Source organism: Elephas maximus, chromosome 17 (assembly GCF_024166365.1).
Source record: "Elephas maximus indicus isolate mEleMax1 chromosome 17, mEleMax1 primary haplotype, whole genome shotgun sequence".
Classification (NCBI taxonomy): Eukaryota; Metazoa; Chordata; class Mammalia; order Proboscidea; family Elephantidae; genus Elephas; species Elephas maximus.
In genome coordinates this window covers 88470970-88497507 of record NC_064835.1, presented here as the reverse complement: position 1 = coordinate 88497507, position 26538 = coordinate 88470970, and the positions used below count along the sequence as shown (strand labels likewise).

The following is a 26538-nucleotide window of genomic DNA, read 5'->3' as shown; positions in this document are numbered from 1 at the left end:
CCCCTCAACGAGACGGACTGACACACTGGCTGCAACAATGGGCTCCAGCATAACAATTGTGAGGATGGTGCAGGACCAGGCAAGAGTTTCATTCTGTTGTACACAGGGTCACTGTGAGTCAGAACTGACTTGACAGCACCTGACAACAACTCAGCTGAGATTACCAAAAAGGGAGGAAAAGTTGTCACAAGTCAGTTGTAAAGGGGTAAGAGAAAACTACCCCAGCTGGCTGCACTCCTTAAAACCCCTGGCTTCTGATAAGGTGCCTTGGAGGAGTGAGAAATAGCATACCAAGTGACAGGCTGAACAACAACAACATGAGTCTACAAATTCTGAGATTCCAGTTTACTAGTTATTGGCCTCAGTCCCATTTAACACCCTCATTTTACAGATGAGGGTAGTGCGTCCCAGAAGTTAAGCAATTTACCCACGATTCTTAGCGAAAAGGTCAAGACTAAACTCAGGCCCCTGACTCCCTGTCGTGTTCCCAGTATCATACGAGTATGTCTCATAAGTAGTCTCACAGTGCAGCTCTCAGTAACAGGGCTGCTACCTCCCCCCAGTCCCTCACAGCAACTCAACACTCTCAACCTATCCTCACGGAGGTCCAGGTCTGTGAGTTATCAAGAAAAACAGCGTTTTTACATGAAAACATCTCCTTCAGCATCAAAGGATTAGACACTAAATCCATAAGAAGCTGACAGAATGTCAAAGGTCAGAAGGGCTTCTCCAAAACACTTTTGAGTGAACCTGGCCTGACAGCTGGGAGCTTTAAGCTGCTAGTTACAGCACGCAACAGAAACTAAGCTCCAAGATGGTGCATTAAAAAAGAAGGCCCGAAAAGCAAAGAAGTTTCCAGGATAAACTGAATGCTTCAAAGGTCAGCGGAGCAAGGGCGGGGGTTTGGGGACCATGGTTTAAGGGGACTTCTAAGTCAACTGGCAAAATAATTCTATTATGAAAACATTCTGCATCCCACTTTGAAATGTGGCGTCTAGGGTCTTAAATGCTAACAAGCGGCCATCTAAGATGCATCAATTGGTCTCAACCCACCTGGAGCAAAGGAGAATGAAGAACACCAAGGTCACACGATAACTATGAGCCCAAGAGACAGAAAGGGCCACATGAACCAGAGACCTACATCATCCTGAGACCAGAAGAACTAGTTGGTGCCCGGCCACAATCGATGACTGCCCTGACAGGGAGCACAGCAGAGGACCCCTGAGGGAGCAGGAGATCAGTGGGATACAGACCCCAAAGTCTCATAAAAAGACCATGCTTAATGGTCTGACTGAGACTAGAGGAATCCCAGCGGTCATGGTCCCCAAACCTTCTGTTGGCACAGGACAGGAACCATCCCCGAAGACAACTCATCAGACATGAAAGGGACTGGACAGTGGGTAGGAGAGAGATGCTGATGAAGAGTGAGCTACTTGTATCAGGTGGACACTTGAGAGTGTGTTGGCATCTCCTGTCTGGAGGGGGGATGGGAGGATAGAGAGAGTTGGAAGCTGGCAAAATTGTCACGAAAGGAGAGACTGGAAGGGCTGACTCAAGAGGGGGAGAGTAAGTGGGAGTATGGAGTAAGGTGTATATAAACTTATATGTGACAGTCTGACTTGATTTGTAAACGTTCACTTGAAGCTCAATAAAAGTTAATAAAAAAAAAAAAAAAAGCCCAATAAAGGGCACAATCTATTTTTCAGTAGGTTTCTTGAAAACATAACTAAAAGCCCTACACACACTCCACCCCTGTGAGCTAAGCGTGGCCCTCTCAATGACCAGGGACACCTTCTGAAAACCTCTTCCGACACACAGACAATGGCTACTACTCAGCCAGTCCACTTCTCAGTACATGCTACGACAGGGATGGTGCTTGAAGACATCATGCCAAGTGAAATGAGTCACTCACAAAAGGACAAATATTATATGACCTCACTTACATGAAAAGACAAGAACAGGCGAATGTACAGAGCTCCAAGTTTATTAGTGGTTACCAGGGATGGGGAGAAGGGGAAAGCGGGGGTCACTGCTTATGCAGCATTGAGTTTTGGTTTACAGTGATGTAAAAATCACGTTGATTAAGGGTAGGGTTGCATAGCGATTAACTGCTGTCAATAAGCTGTACACCTGTAAACAATTAATTGGCAAAAATTGTGTGATATCTATAACAACAACAACAAAACAAACATGAAGAGCAGCGTCAGAGGCTGCTTATATATAACCAAACGTTTCATGGGATTTGGTTTCTTGGTTTGAAGGTTTAGGGTCTTAGTTTCATGGGACATTCCAGTTAATCAGTCTGTTTAGCGATCTGCTCTACCCGCTGCATAGTGCCTGGGGTCCTAAAAGCTTGCAAGCGGCCATCCAAGGTACAACAATTGGTTTCCCTTTACCAGGAAAAACAGAGGAAGGAGTGTCAGGAATAGGAGGAAAAGATGGAATGTGTGGTTAATTGCCTCCATGAACAACAACTGTCTCCTCTGCCATGAGATCAGAAGAACCAGATTGTGCCTGGCTACCATTATTGAATATTTTGATCAAAGATTCTATAGAATCCTGATCAAAAGGGGGAAAATACAGAACAGAATTTCAAATTCTAACGTAATACAGATTTTCTGGAGCCACTGAGGCTGGATGAACGCCTGAAACTACTGCCCTGAGATAATCTTTAAACCTTAAACCAAAAATATCCCCTGAAATATTCTTAAAACCAAAAAACAGTATAGCTTAACTAGTAAAGAACATCTGCCTTAAACACATGGGATCAAACTGACAACAGCAACTCAAAAAATCAGACAGAAACCTTAGGGAGCAGTGAGTATATGTTAACGGGAGAGGAACAATTCAGAAAAGGGAGAGAATGGTCGCACAACTCGAAGAATGTAATTCATGACACTGAACTGTACATGTAGAACTTGGTATGTTCTGCTGTGTATATTCTCAACAATGACAAATAAATTATTAAAAAATAATAACTAAGGTATGTTAAAAAAACTAACTTTCAAAGTCTGGCTGTGTTTATCCTCCAAGATCTGTAAAACGACACTTAATACACAGTTAATCTATGTTCCCACGCGTCCTCAGTAAGGCACAGAAATCAAGAGAAAAAAAGCACCTACCTCAGCGCAAGTATGATGAGGAAGAGGATATTTACAAAATCGCCAAGTATCTTCTCCCCACAAGGTACTTACTAATTACAAAGGGAAACACAGTACCTCACCCAGGAGAAACGTGGCAGATGGTGCTCTAACCAAGCAGCTAGAGTCAACATCCACAGTGATAAGACGCCACCACATCACCCCCTGTGTGATGTCCTGAGAAGTGACCTCACCTCTACGGCTTTCCTGCCAAAGATGCACATCCTCGACCTAACCCCAACAGAGTGCCGGGAAACCTGAACTGAGGGACATTCTGTGAAGTAACTGGCCTCCAAAAATGCCTTCAAACTGGTTTTCAAAAATGTCAAGGTCATAAAAGACAAAAAAAAAGACTCAAGGAACTGTTCCAAATGAGAGGAGACTGAGGAAACATCGCAACCAAATGCAACATGTGCATGTGGACTTAACTGGGAACCAGAGAAAGGGTGTTAATGAGACAGCTGTGACGCGGGGCTGTCCATCAGATGACAGTACTGTATCAACACTGATTTCCTCATTTGATAATCACACCATGGCTGTGGAAGATGTTAAAATGTGGGAAATATAGCTGAAGAGCATATGGGAATTTTCTGAATGATTTTTGCAACTTTTTGTTAAGTCTGAAATTATTTTAAAATGTTAAAAGAAAAAAAACTAGGCGCCCACTTTTGACTGAAGCAGACTGGCCTGCAGTCACACCCCCCTTACAGGCAGCACGGCGCTCCCAAGCTCTGGGAGAGCGGACCCACCTGAGATTATCATCGGCCCCCCCGACCACCACCAGGCTGTTTTCAGCCCGAATCTTCTCCCGGAAGTCCTCCATGGCTTCAGGGTGACACTGCAGAGAATTCTGACCGATGACAAAGAGGACTGGAGTCTTCATATCCAAGAGGGGGTCGTCCACGTCCTAGAACAGGTGCATGTTTCAGAGCTGGCCAGTGGACACTCACTCGGCACTGACCTGGAAACTCCACCCAGGAGAGTCCCCGTGACTGCGGTCCGGATGGACACCAGGTGGGAGAGGCCTGCACTCCCTCACTCTCACCTGCCAACGACCAAGCTAGCAGCTTCCCCTGTTCTTACCCCTCTGGGGCCGTCCACAGTAAGCAGAGGAAACCCAAGGCAGACAACCGCAGTGACATACTCCATCACCGACACCTGTAAACAACAGCACAGTCCATCTAAAGGGCAACTGATGCACTGCAGCTAAAGCCCACCCGAAAACCAGGAGCGGGCCAGGCCTAGCAGCCAGTCCCCTCTCCTACTCGCCTGCCCTAAGCCCCAGGTGCATCAGCCGGGGCAGCAGCAGTTAAGAGCAAGGAACACAGGTGCACCATTCCACAAGCAGCCCCACCTAGAGACTCAGTGCCCTGAGATGACCCCAGGAGAAGGCTGAACCTTAGGATGGGAAATTCAGTCCTTCAGTCCTGTCAATCCCCCAGACTGTATGGAGTCTCCGGGTCACTTTTTCTCCACTAGTAGCAAATACAACCAGGAAAACACAAATGGCGCCCTTATGTTAGAACTGTTGTTACTTTTTTAGGTGGGAGAATGTCATGGCGTGGTATTTATGTTGGGGTTAAAAAAGATAAAAAATAAAAAAAAACCTTTTTCTTATAGATATAAAAGCTGAAATATATATAAGTGAAATGAAATATTTGGGATTTTCTTCAAAATAATAGGGGGAAGGGAGAAAGCAGGCAGGAACAAGGTGAAACAGCCTGGCCATGATTGATCGTCGGTAAAGCTGCGTGAGGGGTTTAGTATACTAGTCTATTTGCCCTTATTTTGTCTTTATTTAAAAATTTCCTCAACAAAATTAGAAAATACAGTTTCTCTTCCGCAGTTTGAGGTGCCATTATATAGACAAAGCATCTAGCGTAATGCCTCGAGCCTAACGAAAGCCTCGCTAGTAGCTATCATCCTAACAGTGGTAGTATTCTATCCCAGGACAAGCTCCAAGTTCTCGGTGGCCTCCAAATAAGATGGAAAATACTTACGTGACAGGCCACCAGAGCTCCCGTATTCCAGCCAATCAAGACAATGGGCTTGTGTGGGAAATGGCTGTGAATCTTTGTGGGAAGAGAAAGAAAACAGTAAGACACAGGGGGCCAGAGATGCGTGCGGAACAAGCCCAGGATGCTGGGTGGTGCCACAGTGAACTGAAACAGGCCGTCTCACCTCTAGCACTTTGCTTCTCACGGCCCCGATCATATGTTCAAGGCACTGCAGAACGCCTACCCCACTGCCATTGTTCAGCAGATGGGTGGATACAGGGATGACCTATAAGGAAAGAAGGCAGCATCCATGGAAGCAGAGACAAACTACAAGTCTTCTCTCAATCCCCTTAACCTACCCTCATCCATTCAGTCTCTGATAAGCACCACTGGATTTCCCAACAGAAGAAGAGCTAAGGACGCTTTAAGTTTCGATTCGCCCATCTTGACCCCCTCCCGCATTTTCTTCTCAATCCTCCAAAACTACACTCCCACCCCGTGAGAACAGCTCTTCCTCCAACACATACCTTGCCCAGGCAGGACAGCTGAGACTGCCAGAAGCGGTGGCGGCGTGAGGTGGGGAACACGGAGCTGGAGGGGCCGGAGGAGGCAATGAGAATCAAAGGAGAGCCAGGGAGTTTGCTCTAAGGAGAAAGAATGCCACCCGAGAACCAGTGAGTGGGAGGGATCCTTCCACTAAATCCCATGTATCCCAAAACCCTTCTTATCCCAACCATCTGCTTGTGAAACTATGTTAAAGTGCTAGACAAAGCAAGTCATTAGTGGAAAAGTTAAGCCATTTATTGACCTGAGAACTGACACAGTTCTCAGGCTGGATTCTAAAAATTTCATGTGAGGTCCTGGGCTGTCCAACTTACTGGTTTGTTATGAGAAAGCACCCCCACGGCAGGGTCCCAGGGCCTCTTCAGTAGGAGGGACAAGGCCTCCGCTCCTGCAGCCCCTGTCTTCGTGTGAGACGACACCAGCATCCGGTCAATCAAGGTGGGGATCTAAGACCAGGAAGAGGGATGCTGCCAGGGCCAAGTGGGAGACGACCTCACCACCAGCAACCAGGCGAGAGGCCTGAGCCCACTGTCAGCATAAACAGACTTCCACCAAGTCTCTCAAGTATTCCTCAGGAGCAAAAAGTACAAATAAATGGATGGCTGAACCGCAGGCCTCCTGCCATTAAAGGAAAACGGGTGTGAGCCTTTGGAAGCCAACCTGGTGGTATGCATCAAGAGACTTAATTTACTCCTACCCCTTTTCCAAAGCATTCACTTCAGAAAACAGTCCCCAAGAAAATGGATCAGAAATATCAAGGAGGGGGAATCTCGTGCATGAAGACAAATTCAGTCTCAATAGCAATCAAAAAGTAAAAACAATCTAACTGTATATACTAAGCAAGTGGTTAAACCAATTATGCATATAATTTAGATAATAAGGATTAGTTTCAAATATTTCCAATAATCTGTAATAACACAGAGAAATAATTTTTTAAAATGCTAAAGGTAAAACAGAAAATATAAAAATTACCTCTATGCAGAAAAAAAATTACAAGAACATGTGCCCGAATGTTAATGACGATTCTCTGTGGAGGTGACTCTCCTTCACAGGTTTCTGTGTTTTCTAAATCCCCTCGCTGGAAAATTCTGCACTTTTTTCCTAAAACTACTGTCTTCAAGCTGTGGCACGTTAAAGAAATCTGTTTCCTGCTATATTGTACATATCACGGTTTATACTATACCCCACTTTTTACGCCACCAGCAAGGTGACCTTACAGATAGGTAAACATGAGGCTCAGGATGCTGACACTTACACTGAGAAGAAATATTTCTATCGATTCCACACTACCCACAGGGGAAGAAAGATTTTAAAATGTTAGCATTTTCAGAAAAACAAAAAAAAACTTCTTGAGAAACTGGAGAAAAAAAAGTACTACGGTCGATGCAGGTTATGAACCCTGAAAGACAAGAGGAGAAGCTGCCCTCGGCAATGACAAGGACAGTGTTGTTAACTTAAAAGGAGAAAGACTGTCAACATTTCTGTACGAGAAACCAGGAGAATATAACCATGAGGCTTTCTCAGTTCGACTCAGGGAGCAAATATTTCTGTAGCAGCTACTGCCACAGGCACCAGGCGGGCACGGCAGAGAAGTTAATCTGTTGGGGGAATGCACAGAAAGGGGAGGGGGAGCCGAGAAGCCCCACCCAGCCATGGCTCAGACCAGCAGGCAGAAAACAGGGAAGTGTGAGAGGCAATCTCCATCTGACGGGTATAAGACAGGCTCTGAAGAAGCAGGCAGGATTCCAACAGAAGAATGTGGGGAGAGGCCTTCCGATCAGATACCAGCAGGAGGCAAGAACATACGGGGTTTATTCTAGGCACAGATGGGCTGAGGCTGATGATTCAAGTAAGGAAGTAGGTGAACATAAAGCTGGTAACAGGCTAGGGGCAAACTGCAAAGAACCTTCAACCACAAACTGGCCGTTTCTACATAACTTACTCCATAATTTTGAGCCACTCAAGACTTGAGGCAGATTCGCAGAATCTGATCTGAGTCAGAAAGCTTAATCTGGCAGTAGAGAACACCTGTGAAACCAGGAATCCTTGAACCCGCTTTCTGTCAACATAAAGTACTTACAAATAATTAATCAAGAACTGGCTTCTCCACTTGGAACTGGGAAGACCCAGCTTCCCTGGCTTCCCAGCACTGCACTTCACTCAACAGACCATCAAGAGGCGAGGGTCTGTACCTTCTCTGCGTTTTACAATGATCTAACGGTAACAGTCACTGGGCCACGAGCGTGGTCCCGTCCACCTCCATTGTAACAGCCAGCACGTGCTTTAAAAGTAAAACGATCTCAGTCATTTATATCCTTTGGGAAACAACCAGAGTATGCGCCGTGAACTAAACACCACCATAGGAAAATAAAAGTCTAATGGCAGAGCCACTGTGGGAGCACAGCCCAGGGAGGACTGCACCCCCGCCCCAGCCTGAGGCCATTGCTGACTGGTGGCTAGCTCGCACTGGACCCCGGAGCAAGGCTGGGTGATGCGTGATTGTGCACACCTGTCGAGTCCCCTCAACGGTCTGTCATGCTCTTGAAAGCTGAACCGCATTACTACAGGACACATCCCAACAGTAACTCAGATGGGTAAGTAGTGCAAACCTCCTTACAGGGAAACTAGACCCACATCACGCTGCCATGGCAGAGTGGGCAGAGAAGTGAGACCCAGGGCCCCTCCAACACTCACCCCCAGATCCATTCACCAAAGCTGTACTTTACCATAGGTAGAGTGCTGCAGAGGACACGTCTAAAAATACTCAAAACACTCATAGGCCACCACTCTCTGCCAGGATTTGTCCTGGCTCAGGGCCTTCTCACCTGTGGCCCTGCTGTTCCTTCTCCCCCAGAGCTCAGGGGACTTACTGGGCTAGACTGATCAACGGTCATCTTCTACTGCAAAGGGGAGTACAGGGCGACATCTGTGACCAGCTTTTCACTAGCAAACCAAGTCCACCAGAGAAAGGAGCAGTACAGGGGACGTCTGTGACCAGCTTTCACTAGAAAACGAACTCCACCAGAGAAAGGAGCAGTACAGGGGGACATCTGTGACCAGCTTTTTCACTAGAAAACGAACTCCACCAGAGAAAGGAGACAGGGGACATCTGTGACCAGCTTTTCACTAGAAAATGAACTCCACCAGAGAAAGGAGCAGTGCGGGGGGATGTTTGTGACCAGCTTTTTCACTAGAAAACGAACTCCACCACACAGAGGAGACAGGGGACGTCTGTGACCAGCTTTCACTAGAAAATGAACTCCACCAGAGAAAGGAGCAGTACAGGGGACGTCTGTGACCAGCTTTCATTAGAAAACGAACTCCACCAGAGGAAGGAGACAGGGGACGTCTGCGACCAGCTTTCATTAGAAAACGAACTCCACCAGAGAAAGGAGCATTTCTGTCTGGTCCACCCCAGCTGGGCACGTTATAGGCACAAAATAAACATTTGCTGAATGAATGAATTAATGTCAAATTTCCTACCATTAGGAATTTATCTGGTCCTTATCTGGTCCTAAGTTTTGTTTCACTTCAACACTAAACAAGCCTTCTGTTGCTAACAAACTCAGCATCTTTCAACTTGAAAATGTCATCATGACCCACCACCACTCCATCCTGTAAATTAGTCAACAAGTATTACCAAAAAAACCAAACTCGATTCCGACTCATAGCGACCCTATAGGACAGAGCAGAAATGCCCCATAGGGTTTCCAAGCAGCAGCTGGTAGATTCGAACTGCTGACCTTCTGGTTAGCAGCCGAGCTCTTAACCACTGTGCCACCAGGGCTCCAATGAGTGCTACAGTACTCGGTTACTTGGTTAATTTGTCAAATTTTAGTTTGGTTCCAGCCTTCCAAACACAAAGTTCATCAGTTGGGGGGAGGGGCATGCATAGGACCTTCCCCCATTGTCCCCACAGATTCACAACAGCCTGAGGGCTTCTCCAATCTTTCTTCACTTCACCAAAAAGAACTCTTACAGAGGTGAACTGGAGAAATTTACCATGACGTTCCCCACTCTACCCCTCAGTTCCTATGAAAAAACAGGCCAGACCCAAGGGAGGGGCCTCTTCTTTTGACTCTATTGATACATAAAACAGATTAGAATTTAGGTAGGTTCTGCCTTGGTAGTTCTCCCATCTATGTGGGTCTTAACAGGCACAATGGCACAAGGCGAGGAGATTACAGAATGACAACTCTGGAAGCAGCATGAAGGTAAAGAAATCACACAAGGAAGAAATGAGAAAGACTAAAGGCCGAAAGACCTCAATTAACATATACATTTAGCCTCATTAATAATCAAAAAAATAAAGAGCAAAGTAACCATTTATGAACGCGTGCTATAAGGCAGGGACTGTGCAGGGCAGATCATATTGGCAAATTTCAAGAACCGATGCTGTGTGTGTGGCCATGGGCACTCCCAGACAGTGGCAACAGTATAAACTGGTGCGGCCTCTGCTCTCCAGGCAGCAGTCTGATAACTTGTATCAATACTCAGAAAGTGCAAACATCTTTACCTAACAATTCTACTTCTAGGAATTTAGCCTAAGACACTAAGACAAGTAAGAAATTATGCTTCCTTATCATAGGGCTATTTGCAATAGTAAAAACGTTCAAACAATATAAATAGCCTCAGGGGATTAGGTAAATAAATTATGGTACATCCAAACAATGGAGCAGCCATCAAATGTGATGACAGCCCTATGTTTATATTTACTGAATAAATTAAGCATGTACTAAGACCAAAACCAAACCCATTGCTGTCGAGTCAATTCTGACTCATAGCGACCCTACAGGACACAGCAGAACTGCCCCATAGGGCTTCCAAGGAGCGACTGGTGGATTCGAACTGCCGACCTTTTGGTTAGCAGCTGTAGCACTTAACCACTACACCAGCTGGGGTTTCCTCGTAGTAAAACAGTACGTATTATATGATGCTATTTGTGCTAAATTGTATCTATACATATCTGTATGTACACGAGCAATCATTTTATGTCTAGTGATGGGCTTTCCATTGATTTTCATTTTCTTCTTTATATATTTATGTAGCATTTTGGTTTTTCAATGAGCATTTACCTTCATAACTGAAAAAAAAAAAATAAAGATGTTTCTATTTTGTTGTTGGTGGTAGCCATCAAGTCGATTCTGACTCCTGACGACCCCATGAGTGCAGAGCAGAACTGCCCTACCAGTTTTCAAGGCTGTGACCTTTTGGCGCAGGCTTCCAAGGCGCCCCTGGGTGGGTTCAAACTGCCAACCTTTCCAACAGTAGTTGTTTAACTGTTTGCATCACCCAGTGGCTCCAGTTTCCATTTCAAAGGGGGGGAAAAAAAAAAAAAGGTTCCCTCTAACACGTTTTTAGCTGGGTAAAACATGCTGGACATTGTTGTTAGGTGCCGTTGAGTCGGCTCTGACTCACAGCGAACTCATGTCCAACAGAAAGAAACACTGCCTGGTCCTGCGCCATGCTCATAATCACTGTTCTTGGGCATTAGTGTGCTAAAAAAGGCTTCAACGCCAAAGTCCAAGGATCAAAATGGAAGTATAATACTCCGCCTTCAAAAAGGCTGCCTGGGCAGTGGTCACTCATTCATCTAACGCAAGGCCACTTACTGAGCACCAGGAAGGAAGCCAAGAAGACTGTAGGCAGCCAAAATGGAGGTGCCAACCACTACAACGTACTGATTTGTTTTTACTTTAGAAAGCATTCCATCAAACTTTTCCATAAATTACTTAATCTCTGCTGAGCCTCAGTTGCCTCATTAAAAAAAAAAACAAGGCACTAATGATCTCTCATAGGGCTGCTATGAGTGTTAAACAAGCTATGCACCTGGCACACAGAGCTAATGCTCGGTAAGTAGAAACTACCAGCAATCTCCTCACATGCATGCTAAAGCTGGACAACTAATAAGGAAGACCAAAGAACTGAACGCCTTTGAATTATGGTGCTGGTGAAAAATACTGAATACACCATGGACTGCGAAAAGAATGAACAAATCTGTCTTGGAAGAAGTACAGCCAGAATGCTCCTTAGAAGCAAGGATGGCGAGTCCTCGTCTCATGTACTTTGGACATGCCTTCAGGAGGTACCAGCCCCTGGAGAAGAACATCATGCTTGGTAAAGTAGAGGGTCAGCAAAAAAGAGAAGACCCTCAACGAGATGGACTGACACAGTGGCTGCAACAACGGGCTTGAGCATAACGATTATGAGGATGGCGCAGGGCCAGGCAGTGTTTCACTGTGTCGTACACAGGGTTGCTAGGAGTTGGAACCGACTCAATGACACCTAACAACAACTAGAAATAATCTAGTTTTTCACCTCAAAACAGGTAAGAAACAATGAAAAAATTTTGGGTGTGGCTAAGAGGAAGCTGTTTGCCCGGCAAATTATAGTCGTAAGCTTCCTGCAAAGAAGAAACACTATTAAAAAAAAAAAAAGTCAAGAACTGAATCAATCCAAGTTGTCTGAGGCCATTTTGTATTGAAGCAAAACACTCAAATATTTCAAGAACCTATAGGGGTACCGCTGTGCTAAACAACCATTAACAGTTTCTGTGAGCTAACTCTGTGCCAAATTTTGTGCCAAGCATTCTACACGGATTATCTAATTTTTATGAAAATCCTAGAAAGATATAATTATTAACCACACCGTATATAACCTAATACAATAACTAAAATCATAAAAAACCTGAATCACACAAAAAACAACTCAGCTGTGTGCAATATTGTCTAAGTAATAAAAATGCAATAATACATTTCATAAAGAATCCTGCAAAAAATGATTAAAACCAAACGTTGCTCCTGAAGCTCATCCCGCGATGAGTAGAGACTGAGGCATCACTGCAGGTCCCTGCTCCAATCCCCCAGATCCCTGCACACCACCAGTCACTGCAGGTCCCTGCTCCAACCCCCCAGACCCCAGCACACCACCACCAGTCACTGCAGGTCCCTGCTCCAACCCCCCAGACCCCTGCACACCACCACCAGTCACTGCAGGTCCCTGCTCCAACCCCCAGAGCCCTGCACACCACCACCAGTCACTGCAGGTCCCTGCTCCAACCCCCCAGACCCCTGCACACCACCACCAGTCACTGCAGGTCCCTGCTCCAACCCCCCAGACCCCTGCACACCACCACCAGTCACTGCAGGTCCCTGCTCCAACACCACAGAGCCCTGCACACCACCACCAGTCACTGCAGGTCCCTGCTCCAACCCCCAGAGCCCTGCACACCACCACAAGTCACTGCAGGTCCCTGCTCTAACCCCCCCCAGACCCCTGCACACCACCACCAGTCACTGCAGGTCCCTGCTCCAACACCACAGAGCCCTGCACACTACGAGTCACTGCAGGTCTCTGATCCAACTCCCCAGAACCCTGTACACCACGAGTCTTGCACCCTTCTCAACACTCCTCCCCGCTACGCCCGTCATCTCCTCCGTGGTAATTCAGCTCATCTCCCTCACCTCACCTCAGAGATGACTCAAACCACAAGCTGAAGGGTTGGAGAGGCTAAATGTATACTCTGGTTTTCAGGTCCCACACCTCATCCTGGAGACAGCAGGGCTGAAGACATCTATACCAGAAGCAAACATGAAATGACACCTTGTCTCCTATTTTTAATAGCAGACCTGTTAGCATCAGTCATGCCCTCCAAGCTGACCAGGCAATGACCTTGCCCAATCCTACATCCTGATCCCACAGACAGAGGCTGACTACCGCTAGGGGCAGGGCAGACACTGATCACAGCCTTACCTTCCCTTTCAGAGTCTGCAAAGCATCCAGGTAGGCAGCCAGCATGGGCAAACTCAAGGTCTCCACTAGGGTGGTGTGCAGCCACTGGATCAGCTTGGTGTCCCAGCTCACGCTTGCCAGGGCCTGCCGCACTCTCCTTGCACACTTGTCCACGGCCACACGGCGCAGCACTGGCTCATTACAAGCCTGAAAGATGTAAGTGGAACTGATAAAACATGAAGGCCACCTTGTTTGCAATGGGGAAGTGGGTAGCAAGTCAGTCAGAGAGTGAAGCTTAAACTAGAAGGAGCCACCCTAGACAGACTGCTAGCATCTTACCCCTTCATTGGCCAAGCGGGCAAGCCGGTCAGACTGCAAGGCTTTGAGGATCTTGTTGAATAGCTTGTTCTGGGCCATTGTCCATCCAGTCCTAGAAGGGAAACTCCAAGAAATTAAAGTCACACCCTAGGGACATTCATGAGTGCACGTTACATGAAGAACATGCCATACTGTTTGTTCCTATTATGAGAACCTAACTTGGGACTAGCTTAGTCTAAGACCACTGAGCTAAAACACACAGACAAGACTCTGGGCCTAGTCCTACCAATGAATCACCTCAGCATTCTTGTTGTTGTCAGGTGTAGTGGAGTCACACAGAGACCCTATGTACAAAAGAACAAACCACTGCCCGGTCCTGCACCATCCTCACAATCGTTGCTATGTTTGAGTCCATCGCTGCAGCTACCGTGTCAATCCATCTCATTAAGGGTCTTCCTCTTTTTTGCTGACCCTCTGTTTCACCAAGCAGGATGTCCTTCTCCAGCAGCTGGTCCCTCCTAATAACGTGGACAAAGTATGTGAGACAAAGTCTTGCCAATTCAGCTTCCAAGGGGCATTCTGGCTGTACTTCTTCCAAGGCAGACCTGTTTGTTCTTTTGGCAGTCCATGGTATATTCAGTACCCTTCACCGACACTATAATTTAAAAGCATCAATTCTTCTTCAGCCTTCCTTATTCAATGTCCAGCTTTCCCATGCATACGAGATGACTGAAAATACCATGGCTTAGGTCAGGTGTACTTTAGTCCTCAAAGTGACATCTTTGCTTTTTAACATTTGAAATACATCATTTGATTTCTTGGCTTCTGCTTCCATGGGTGCTGATTGTGGATCCAAGTAAAATGAAATCCTTGACAATTTCAATGCTTTCTCCATTTATCATTAAGTTGCTTGTTGGTCCAGTTGTGAGGATTTTTGTTTTTTTTTTTTCATGTTGAGGTATATAATCTATACTGAAAGCTACAGTCTTTGATCTTCATCAGTAAGTGTCTCAAGTCCTCTTCACTCTCAGCAAGCAAGGTTATGTCATCTGCATATCGCAGGTTGTTAATGAGTCTTCCTCCTATCCTGATGCCCCGTTCTTCTTCATATAGTCCAGCTTCTTGGATTATTTGCTCAGCACACAGATTAAACAAGTATGGTGAAAGGATACGACCTTGATGCACACCTTTTCTGATTTTAAACCACATAGTATTCCCTTGCTCTGTTCAAATGACTGACTCTTGGTCTATGTACAGGGTCCTAACGAGCACAATTAAGTGTTCTGGAATGCCCATTCTTCAAAATGTTATCCATAATTTGTTATGATCCACAGAGTAGAATGTCTTTGCATAGTTAATAAAACACAGGTAAACATCCTTCTGGCACTCTCTGCTTTCAGCCAGGATTCTCTTGACGTCAGCAATGATACCCCCCACTCCACGGCCTCTTCTGAATCCAGCTGGAATTTCTGGCAGTTCCCTGTCCATGTACTGCTACAACTGTTTTTTAATTATCTTCAGCAAAATTTTATTTGCATGTGATAGTAATGATACTGTTCAATAATTTCTACATTCTGGTGGATCACCTCTCTTTGGAATGCGCACATACATGGATCTCTTCCAGTCGGCTGGCCAGGTGGATGTCTTCCAAATTTCTTGGCATAGACCAGTGAGCACTTCCAGCGCTGCATCCGTTTGCTGAAACATCTCAACTGGTATTCCGTCAATTCCTGGAGGCTTGTTTTTCGCCAATGCCTTCAGGGCAGCTTGGACTTCTTCCTTCAGTACCATTGGTTCTTCATCATATGCTACCTCCTGAAATGGCTGAATATTGACTGATTCTTTTTGGTACAGTGACTCTGTGTATTCCTTCCATCTCCTTTTGATGCTTCCTGTGTAATTCACTATTTTCCCCATAGAATCCTTCAATACTGCAACTCGAGGCCTGACTTTTTTCTTCAGTTCTTTCAGCTTGAGAAATGCCACTAAAGACTTCATTTGTGGCTGGTCTTGATGTGCTGTATATACTAATACAAATGTACGCTGAGGTGACATTGTTTCATTTGTATTAATATATACACTACAACACAGCAAGACCAATCTCAAATGAAGTCTTTAGAGGGCCAGCAAAGTTATTTATTTACCTAACAGCTAAAATCATCCTATTAGTAAATGAAAGTACGGTACCACTTTTAAATTTGACAAGTTTTATATTTCACACAAAAAGGCAGAGAAAATCAGCAAGTACTTTTAATGCACTAAAAACTCAGACTGTATATATTTTAAGAACAAAAATATAACAGAAATATAACCAATGAGGTGGCTACACTCCCTTTCCCAACACTCTACCCAACACTCCCTTTTCCATAGATTTTTTGCATTTTTTTCCGTATATCACACAATTAACAAATTTATTTTTGAATGGCTTATTCCATATAAGTAAACATTTTATTATCTGAGCATATGACAATGACATATACACTCCTACCTTGTTTACTGACAGCTAACCAAAAGGTCAGCAGTTTGAACCCACCAACCGCTCCCAGAAGAAAGATGTGGCAGTCTGCTTCCGTAAAGATTTACAGCCTTGGAAACCATATAGGGCAGTTCTACCCTGTCCTATAGGGTCTCTGTGAATCAGAATCAACTCAACAGCAATGGGGTTGCTGGCTTCCAGCTCTGCTGCAAACTCCCTGTAATCAGAACCCTGCTCTGCTCTTCTCCAGTTCACGTCATCAGGCCCCGCACAGTCACCCGGACAGTTCACGTCATCAGGCCCAGCACAGTCACCCAGACAGTTCACGTCATCAGGCCCCGCACAGTCGCCCGGACAGTTCACGTCATCAGGCCCCGCACAGTCACCCGGACAGTTCACGTCATCAGGCCCAGCACAGTCACCCGGACAGTTCACGTCATCAGGCCCCGCACAGTCACCCGGACAGTTCACGTCATCAGGCCCCGCACAGTCGCCCGGACAGTTCACGTCATCAGGCCCAGCACAGTCGCCCGGACAGTTCACGTCATCAGGCCCCGCACAGTCGCCCGGACAGTTCACGTCATCAGGCCCAGCACAGTCACCCGGACAGTTCACGTCATCAGGCCCCGCACAGTCACCCGGACAGTTCACGTCATCAGGCCCAGCACAGTCACCCGGACAGTTCACGTCATCAGGCCCCGCACAGTCGCCCGGACAGTTCACGTCATCAGGCCCCGCACAGTCGCCCGGACAGTTCACGTCATCAGGCCCAGCACAGTCACCCGGACAGTTCACGTCATCAGGCCCCGCACAGTCACCCGGACAGTTCACGTCATCAGGCCCAGCACAGTCACCCGGACAGTTCACGTCATCAGGCCCCGCACAGTCGCCCGGACAGTTCACGTCATCAGGCCCCGCACAGTCGCCCGGACAGTTCACGTCATCAGGCCCAGCACAGTCACCCGGACAGTTCACGTCATCAGGCCCAGCACAGTCACCCGGACAGTTCACGTCATCAGGCCCCGCACAGTCGCCCGGACAGTTCACGTCATCAGGCCCCGCACAGTCGCCCGGAGCTTACGTAACCCTCCTGCTCCCTCCCCATCTTCATTACTCTGATACCCTAACTCTGGCCACTAACTTCCCCAAACAAACTCAGAGAAAAGCAACAGAACAACAGAAGATGCTCAATAAATACCTGTTTACCCACTCTCCCTGAAAAATTCTGGTAAGTAAGTTATTTTTTAGTTTAAGTGGATGCTAGCCCCAAATGGGAACCTGGAATGAAAATAAGGCAGCATTCCAAACCAGCAAGCGCAACTGAGACAACCAGCTAGCCAACTGGAAAAAGAAAATCCAATCCCTACGCATCACTCTTCATGCCAAATAAACCTCAGATGGAATAAAAACTTAAATCAATAAAACCATTACAGCTCCAGGAAAAATACGATGGTTTAAAAAGACGTATCTTGGAATGAGCAAGGCCTTTCTAAGTATTACCCCAAACCTAAAAGCAATAAAAGGAAAAGAGAGATAAATACAACCACATAAAAATTTAACCTCAGAAAAGGAAAAAGAAATGATCATAAACAAAGTGGAAACACGGCAGAAAATAACTGCTGCTTCATTAAAATAGAAAAAGACTCTAGAAAATTAATACGAAAAAGAAAAAATACTCAAAAACAGTGAGTAAAGAACATGAAAAGGCAGTTCACGAAAACAGTATAAACAACAATCCCCGCTTCGAAATTAAAACATTATTTTTCACCTATCAAATGGGCAAAAATTAATGAGTTTAATAATACCCTGGGTTCTGAGTGTAAAAAAAAAAAGATCCCTTCACACTCTGTTAATGACAACACACTACTTCAGGGCAACTTCTGGGAAAGTCAACTTGGGAAGAAGAATCAAAAAACCTAAGTCGATCATGTCACTCCTCTGGGGCCCTCCAGTGACTCACATTTCAATCAGTTAGAATCCTACAGTCCTTGCCGTGGGCTGTCTCCAGCCTCATCAGACAGGGCTGCACCCTCACGGACTCTGCACAACAGGCCTGCTATGCTCCTGCCCGTCGGCTCTACGGAAACAATGCCCCCCATCTATCGCAGGCCATCACCTTCCACTGGGGCTGTCCCTGACTCAGCCTGAGCTCAAATTGCGATACCCTGCTGTACTCCCTAGATTTTCTAGCCGTCTCCAGCAGCATCACCACCTCACGTTCTATCCGTCCTATCGTTTCGTTTGGTCTGTCTCCCCTGAGAGAACGTAAAGGGCGAGCTGGCAGGAACACGTGTTGGCTTTGTTTAAGTGCTACATCCCCTGCGTGCAGAACCGTGTTTGGCACATAGTAGGGACTCAATACATGTGCTAAATAAACCAATGGATGAATTCTGTGTGTATGATATTTTAAGTTCTATGAACAGCAGGGTCCAGATGCAGACCTTCACAACGCAAGCCATACCCGGCCCATGGTAGGAACTGCAGAGAGGTACTGGCGCAAGGCAATTTCAGCTTAACTGTAAACTGAGTCCTTCACCACACCAGGGTGGCCAAACTGCAGCAGAGCTGCCTAGGACCTTCTCGACTTCTCTGACCTCACATGGGCTAACATCATTTCCATCATTACCCCCTCACCCCACAAGACACCCTAATTGCCACAGGTCAGCTCTCTAAGAACACCAATAACAGAGCCGAGGAAGTAGCAGGAGAGCACACATACGGACAAATCGCCCTTTGTGATTCACTTTGTACATCTCAGTGTATCTGGTAAGAGCAATTACACTCTAAAAAGGAGGAAAATAATGGTCCAATGCCTTTTCCTTCCATAAAATCTCCACCTACCACCATGTCCAGATTTTACAACTTACCACAATTATATAGGTAGTCTAGGAGAACCCTAACTAGGAGTCAGGAATCCAGGACTCTATCCCAGCTCTGCAATACAGAGCTGGCTATGTGCCCAGAATCTTCTTGTCTATAAAAAAGGCATGGGACAGACAATCTCTCAGGTTCCTGCAATAAAAAAGTCACTCAACGAAGGTTAGCTATGATTATCTGAGTCCATGGGTGGTGCAAACAGTTAACGCGCTTGGCTGCTAATTGAAGGGTTGTCAGTTCAAGTCCCCCAGAGGCACCTCAGAAGAATGGCCTGGTGATCTATTTCCGAGAAATCAGCCACTGAAAACTGTAAGGAGTACAGTTCTACTCGGACACACGTGGGGTTGCCATGAGTTAGAACTGACATGATGGCAACTAGTTTTATGATTACCCATGGGAGAAAAATTACAGTGAGAGCAGCTGAAGTCTGATGACTACAGAAACAGAACGAGGCAACTCTCTTCTTCAGAAGCTCCTTCTATTTTCAGTCGCTTTCCTTGTTAAATCTCTTCTGAACCTCCAAAGTCTCGCAGTCTGTTGTAACCCCCTTGTATGGGTACTAGAAGCAGTCAGAGGTTTCTTGGGATTATCCTTTTTCTTGGCTTAATTCTTTCTGCTTCATCAGGATGCCGTCATTTTTTTTGTTTTTTTCTGGTTTCACATTCAGAGAGATTGTGGACTCGGGAAGCAGGCGTAGACTTAGACAGTGGGAGTGGAAGCTCCACCTCATTCACTGTCAGGGCTCCGGATGTGTTGGGGCCTGGGTCCAGTAAGGCTTGTAAAGACCATCAGCCCCACCCCATTGGTTCATAACCTCTTCTCTTTCCTTCACATCATGAAATGTACAACACACTCACACAAGTAGCATCGCTTGTCTCAGGTGGGCCTGAGGATTTGGTGGTGACGGGAGACAAACAGTACTGACAAATCATTTGAAAAAGCTCTCTGCAGCCACATGGACAGACACATGTCCATATTAATATGCCTCTTTGTTTTAATAACTGGTAAAGTTCTGCCCTATTGGTGGGTATTTAGACTGTATCTCTTTTATTGCTATTATAAACAGAGTTGCAGTGACCCCCCCTTTTTGCCCCCCCAACCCCGTACACACAGAAATAGACATACACACCCATCTATTTATATCTTTATACACTCGGGCAAGCCTCTCTGTAGAAAAAAATTCTTGATGTGAAAATGAAAGATCAAAAGCAATGTGTTAAAAATTCTGATTTTCCAGTTCTGTGAAAATAACATGTATAAAGAACATGCAACATCTTGAAAGTGGCACCATCCTGCCGCCTTATTCCATCATAACCAGGATGCTAGGCAACAAATACAATTCCTGCAGGTTCAACACTCTCCTGAGCTTTCACAAAGCCTACTGACCACATTGCAGACTTTAATTCCAGAAACAGAAAATGAGTATTACTGATTTATAAGGCATTAACAGTATTTCTAAGATTGTCCTGTTCTTTATTATATAACAGCATGTTTCCCTATTTGTTTTTCTTACTCTATATTTACTGATACCCAAAATGATGGGAGCAAGGAAAATGACGTGCACAACCAAGGGGGTGAAAGGAGGGTAACGAAGCTGTTTAGAAATTACCGTCATATACCAATGACAGCAGAAATCAAATTGCAAAACCACAGTGTTGAAAGTCTCAAATCCTAGAAAAAGTTCTCAGGATTACTGCTGGATATAACACAAAGTGATTCCAAGAACTGAAACACGTTCTCTGTATTTTGTCAGCTTCATGGGAGGCTGGAAAATTAAGTGGGCAGAAAAAAAAATGATCTAACCCAAGATTAGGATAAACAGTATGCCAAAGATATAATTAAGGAAATATATAAAAACAGGAGACAGAATTTTAAATACAAGTCTAAACAGTCAAGTAGCTGATGAGAACTGTGGTAAGTCAGCTGCCTCCCCCATCTAAGCCTATTCAATTTTCATGAGTACAAAAATGCTTTTTCTTCATTTCTTAGATGAGATCAGATAATCCTATGTTTTCCAGGTTCGAACTGAACCTGAATGGTATTCTTGTCTCTGGCCCGTCCTATTCAAAGCAGGCAGATTTCTACACTGGTCCTAACAAAGTCTGGTGTTTTCAAAGCTACTCATTCTTCCTGTGATACTGCTTCAAAAGAAACTAATTTGATATTAAAAGGTCTAAAGGATTTAAAAAAAAAACTAAGAATTCAGGAAAGACAAAAAACATCAGAGAGAATGAACAGGTCACAGTCTTTTCAGATCATAAAATCCTTTGTTTAAGCACTAGGACTAAGTAGGAGAGAGAGACAGACAGAGAGAGGGACGGAGGAACATAAACAGCTCATAAAGATTTTGGACTCAGAATTTCAAACATCCAACCTATGATTTATATATCTATAGATATATACAATATTGAGAGAGATAACCACAGAAAGTTTAGAATAGGAGAATAATTTTCTGGGGGGCTGGAATGCAGAAGTTCTAATTTCTAAGATCAGATGGCCTATTTTAAAACACTGGCTTCTTTACTAAAATGTGGCAAATGTCCTAAAATCCACTGGAGCAAGGCTGGGAAGTATCATGTGTCAGGAATAGTTTATTAAATGTCTTTCAAAAGCTGTGCATCTAATGAACGTTGGCTTCTGACAAACATTTGGGGACAAAAACAGAACTGGTCCACCTTTTTTAGGACTACATTACTGTGCCAGTAAATTCAGATCGTTTTCACATATTACCCGAGTCGTAGGACAGTGGCATGAGGACACAAGGACATTACGTAGACCACAAGCCGGCACACTTCTCCTACAGAGGGCCAGGCAGTGAGTATTCAAGTCTGGGGCCACAGAGTCTCCATCCATCACGACTAGTGTGCTCTGCGGCTACAACCCCAAAGCAGCGGCAGACAGCGCACCGGCGGAGGACGGACGGGCGTCGCTGGCCTCCACCAAGACTTACTCACAGGCGTGACACGGGCATGGCCTGTGTTGCCAAACAGCACTCCTCATTTTTTTTCAACAACTTAAGAATGTAAAAACTTTTCTTAGCTTTCAGGTCACACAAAAACAAAGCAATGGGCGGGATTTGGCCCAAGGGCTACAGTTTGCCAACCCTTGATATACACAATTAAATCAGGTAGAGAGAAATATTTAAACTGTTTTATGAAATAACAGGAACTACTAAAGAAAGTCAGCTGGGGGGCGCGGTTAATTTTCTATACACAAAAAGTTCTCTGAAGGCAGCTTCTACTGAAATCATTCAAGGGCGGGAGGCAGAGGGGAGCCCCAACAAAGGAAATTAAATTTCTGATCCCATAGATAAAGAGAGATCAGTAAGCTCCCTGGGAAAAATACAGATTTCTAGGGAGCTATCCTATAGTACAAGGAGTTCCCGAAGTGGGAAACTGTAATTTTACATGATTTTACACAGGAAGAATGGAAGCAGCAATTTAACAATCAAGTCAAAGGAGCGAATGGCAACCAGATGATTGTAATTAAAGCAGAGGGAATTATAAGCGCCAAACGGGCTGCAGCTCTAGAATTGGGGGCAAGGTCATAAAATGGTGACTTTTGAAACTGACCCTGTAAGTATCACCAAATAATGAAATTACCTATGTGCAGAAGTGACCTACCTGAAAAGACGGTTTGTAAGCCTGTTGCTAATGAGAGACGGACGCCTCCAAAATCTCATCAGACATGAAAACACATATAATCTGAGATAAACTGAGCTCTAATTAATCGTATCAATCTGTGGCAATATCAGAACAGAAGGACGGAGGTCCACATGGAGACTGGAGAAAGACAAGTCAAAGACAAGAATCTGTCAGTGTTTCCCTGCAGGACCAGGAAGCTGACAGGGTGCTCTGGCCCACTCTGTGGACCCATCCTGCCTAGAGGAAAAATAGGTGCATCCACCCAGGCGCTGGAGGATGGCGCCTCCTGCGCAGACCCTCCACTCACACGTCCACTTCTGGAAGAGAATGGCCTCCCAGACATGTTGCGGGCAATGGCATGGTCTGGCCGGGCCACCCCAGTGTTCTCGTCTGCTTTGCAGTTATCTCTCTCCTTATAAATTAAGAAAACTGGTATTCTTACATGTTATTAAAGTCTCTGATGACTTTGATAAGCATGTATGGATAGTCTCTAAAAATCTTTTGACCATGACCATAAGTAAGCTAATAAAAAATGTCATGCAGTTCTCCTGTGTTCTTTCTAAAATTGCAAACTGAAGACAAGGCAATGGGCCACACCACAAAGGCACAGACAGCCTAGGACGCCGCTCTGGTCAGCTACCACTTAACTGGACTGACTCTCCTTTTGCTACAGAAGGTACAGGAGTCAAGAACACTGCCTGGGCTCTGAGGTCAGGTCGCTTGGTCTGAATAAAACCGTGCTCCATGACGTCCTAACTAAAGTTTCTTCAACTCTCTGAGCCCAGCTTCCTCATCAGTAAAATACAGATGAAGGGAGCATATACCTTCAAGAGTTACCATGACAACCGCGAGATGATCCGTATGAAGCACTTAGCACAATGCCCGGCATCTAGAAAACTCCCAGTAATGGTAGTTCTTTCTCGTTACCACCACTGTGATTATTTTATTATTATTACTAGCTGCGACAACGATAATAAACCCTTTTGCTGAATTCACTGACTGTGGCAATATTCCAGTGGTTGATAAAGAGCAGTTTTCCTCTTTATCTGAAGCTCTGGAGCTTCTTAGGATTATTACATCAACCCCAATTCTATTCAAGACTCCAACCAACTTCTTCATAAGCCCTTAAGCCAAGGTGTTCCTGCTTTGACAGCTACTATCTTGACCACATTAGCACCCCTGCACAGTCTCATTCCTCACTTCCAACTAGACTCATAAATCAAGCCAAATGCCTCAAACCTTCCTACTCTCATTCCTAACAAACTCTCTCTCTTTTCGACTATTGTAAAACAATGGCTCTCCAATATTATGGCAAATTTATTACATACCAACTTCTGATGTAAACATCTTAGCATTTACACACACAGCAGAAAAAAGTAAATAAACTGCCATCAGGGAAATACAAATCAAAACCACAGTGAGATAGTACTCACCCCCCAGAATGGTTATAATAAAAAGACAAGCATCGGCAAGGATACGGAGACACTGGGACCCTCAGGCACCGCTGGTGGCAAAGCAAATGGTGCAGTCAACTTGGAAAACAATCTGGAAGTTTCTCAAAAAGTTAAACACAGAGTTACCACAAAAAAAAACTCAAACCCACTGCCGCCAAGTTGATTCCAACTCATAGCGACTCTAGGACAGAGTAGAACTGTCCCACGGAGTTTCCAAGGAGCAGCTGGTGCATTCAAATTGCTGACCTTTTGGTTAGCAGAACGCTCAACCTCAGGACCCAGCAATTCCACCCCTAGATATGCATATCCCAGAAAAATGGATGTTCATGAATGGTCAAAGCAGCAGTATTCATATAGCCAAAAAAATCCAAACATCCATCAACTGGTAAACGGATAAACAAAATGCCCTACAGTAAAACCTGTGGAGGCCGGAACATGTGTAAGGCAGAAGCCTGTCAGAGAAGGAAAACTCCAATATTTTCCACTAATAACGAGTGACGGCACAGTGGTAAGACCGCACCAGTCAAAGGTGGAAAACTTGCAAGATCTGGAAAAACAAGGCAGTCCTGTGGAATTCCGGCTCTCACAGGTTTCACTGTATACCCACACAATGGCATATTATTTGGCACTAAAAAGGAATGAAGTACTGATCTGTGTGATGACACAGATGGACCTTGACAACATTATGCAAAGTGAAAGACGCCAATCACAAAAGGCTGCGTATGATTCCATTTGTAAGAAACATCCAGAAGAGGGAAATACATAGACAGAAGGAGACTGGTGGTTGCCTAGGGCTGGGGGCATGGGGAGGAAATGGAGAGTGGCTGATAACAGGTACAGAGTTTCTTTGGGGTGATGAAAATGTTATCAAATTGATTGTGGTGATAGTTGTACAGCTCTGTAAATATATGACAAACCACTGAATGGTACACGTTAGACAGGTAAAATGTATGTGCGTGAATACAAAGCTGTCAGATAGGCCCACGAAGAAAGAAAGGAATGTTTGCTAAGTGTACAACACAAAAACGACCTGGAGAGGAAGGCTGAATCCCTGGGGGCGGCAGTCAGCACGGGAACACAACTAGCCAACAACTAAAGAAAACAAACAGGTATCCCCTCAAGACCATAGTTTGTGAAATCTATTTTTTAAAACCACTTAAGTAATTATCTGTTGGCTTTTCATGTGACTCCAAACATCTTCTCTATCCTCGGTTACAGAGCCTAAAAACAACATCTTACAAAGGCTCATATATTTAACATTCATTTTTGGAGTCTGAGTGACCCCTCTATCGTAACTTATACTATATAAGCCATGGAGCTAGTCACACCTATCAAATTTTACTCACTTTTTTATTCAACAAACATTTATTATATGCCTACTATGTGCCAGGCAGTGTCCTAGGTGTTGATGATACAAAGATGGCTGAGATACAAACCCTGCTCTCAAGGAGCTCAGAGAAGAGCAAGCTGAGAGTCACTACGCTGAGAGTTAGGAGAACCGTCTGGCTTGCATGGCTGCAAACAAAAGAAGCTCCCAGTAACTGCCTGAGAGAAGATGACGGTGGAAACACATCAAGGCGCCGTCCGTCAGCCCCAACTATCCCGTGAGCAGGCTACCTGTTGACGTGATCCTCCCAGTCCTCCGGCGGGGGAGGAGCATCAGCATCGGTCCTGGCGAAGATGACGTGACGTTCACACTCGTTCATCACGCTGCGTGCCTTCTGGTTGTCATAGAGTGGCACAGGGGTTGACGTGACCGTCTCTACATCAATCGGGACGTCTGATTCACTGTAAACAGGTGAGGAGATAGGACCAGACCACACATACTTCACACAACACAGGTGTTTATCCATCATCTGGCTGCCAAAAAATATAGCCGGCTTTAAATTCTGCATATGTAATTATATCCACAAGAATATTTTGATCCAAAGTCACGTTTCCCACACTTGCCTAGATCTCTACCCTCTCTGACATGCTGATGTGTGTTGGAGCAATTCAGTCATTTAAAAATGAGTCTTAGCAAAATCTAACAGAAATCTGTCTAAAAAAAAAAAAGACATACAGAATTCCAAAAGCAAACAGTTGACTGTCTAGACCTGTGCTGTCCAATATAGTAGCTATAATCCACAAACGACTATTTAAATGTAACTTTAAGCTGATAAAAATTAACTAAAACATGTAATTCAGTTCCTCGGTGGCACCAGTCACATTTCACGCGCTGGATAACCACCCGTGGCTGACAGCTACCACGCCGAACGGCACATAGGACACCTCCATCATTGCAGAGTTCTTCTGCTGGACAGTGCTGGTCTAGAGTTTTAATGTATTCTCACAAAT

General features: G+C 45.1%; 1 protein-coding gene across 9 annotated transcripts in view; it reads right to left on the bottom strand.

Annotated features, from left to right (window-relative positions):
• Positions 1–26538, bottom strand: part of KANSL3 (KAT8 regulatory NSL complex subunit 3) — a 64933-nt gene that overhangs the window by 34288 nt on the left and 4107 nt on the right. For all 9 annotated transcript variants that reach the window (XR_007513580.1, XM_049856458.1, XM_049856457.1 and 6 more), the window contains exons 3-11: positions 25819–25989; positions 13772–13862; positions 13454–13639; positions 6016–6147; positions 5665–5781; positions 5322–5423; positions 5141–5212; positions 4224–4298; positions 3890–4047 (exon numbers count right to left, since the gene is read on the bottom strand). Coding sequence is in view for 8 of the 9 variants with exons in the window: in XM_049856458.1 (XP_049712415.1) it covers positions 3890–4047; positions 4224–4298; positions 5141–5212; positions 5322–5423; positions 5665–5781; positions 6016–6147; positions 13454–13639; positions 13772–13862; positions 25819–25989 (1104 nt within the window). In the remaining variant the exon portion in view is untranslated. The remainder of the gene's footprint in view (positions 1–3889; positions 4048–4223; positions 4299–5140; positions 5213–5321; positions 5424–5664; positions 5782–6015; positions 6148–13453; positions 13640–13771; positions 13863–25818; positions 25990–26538) is intronic.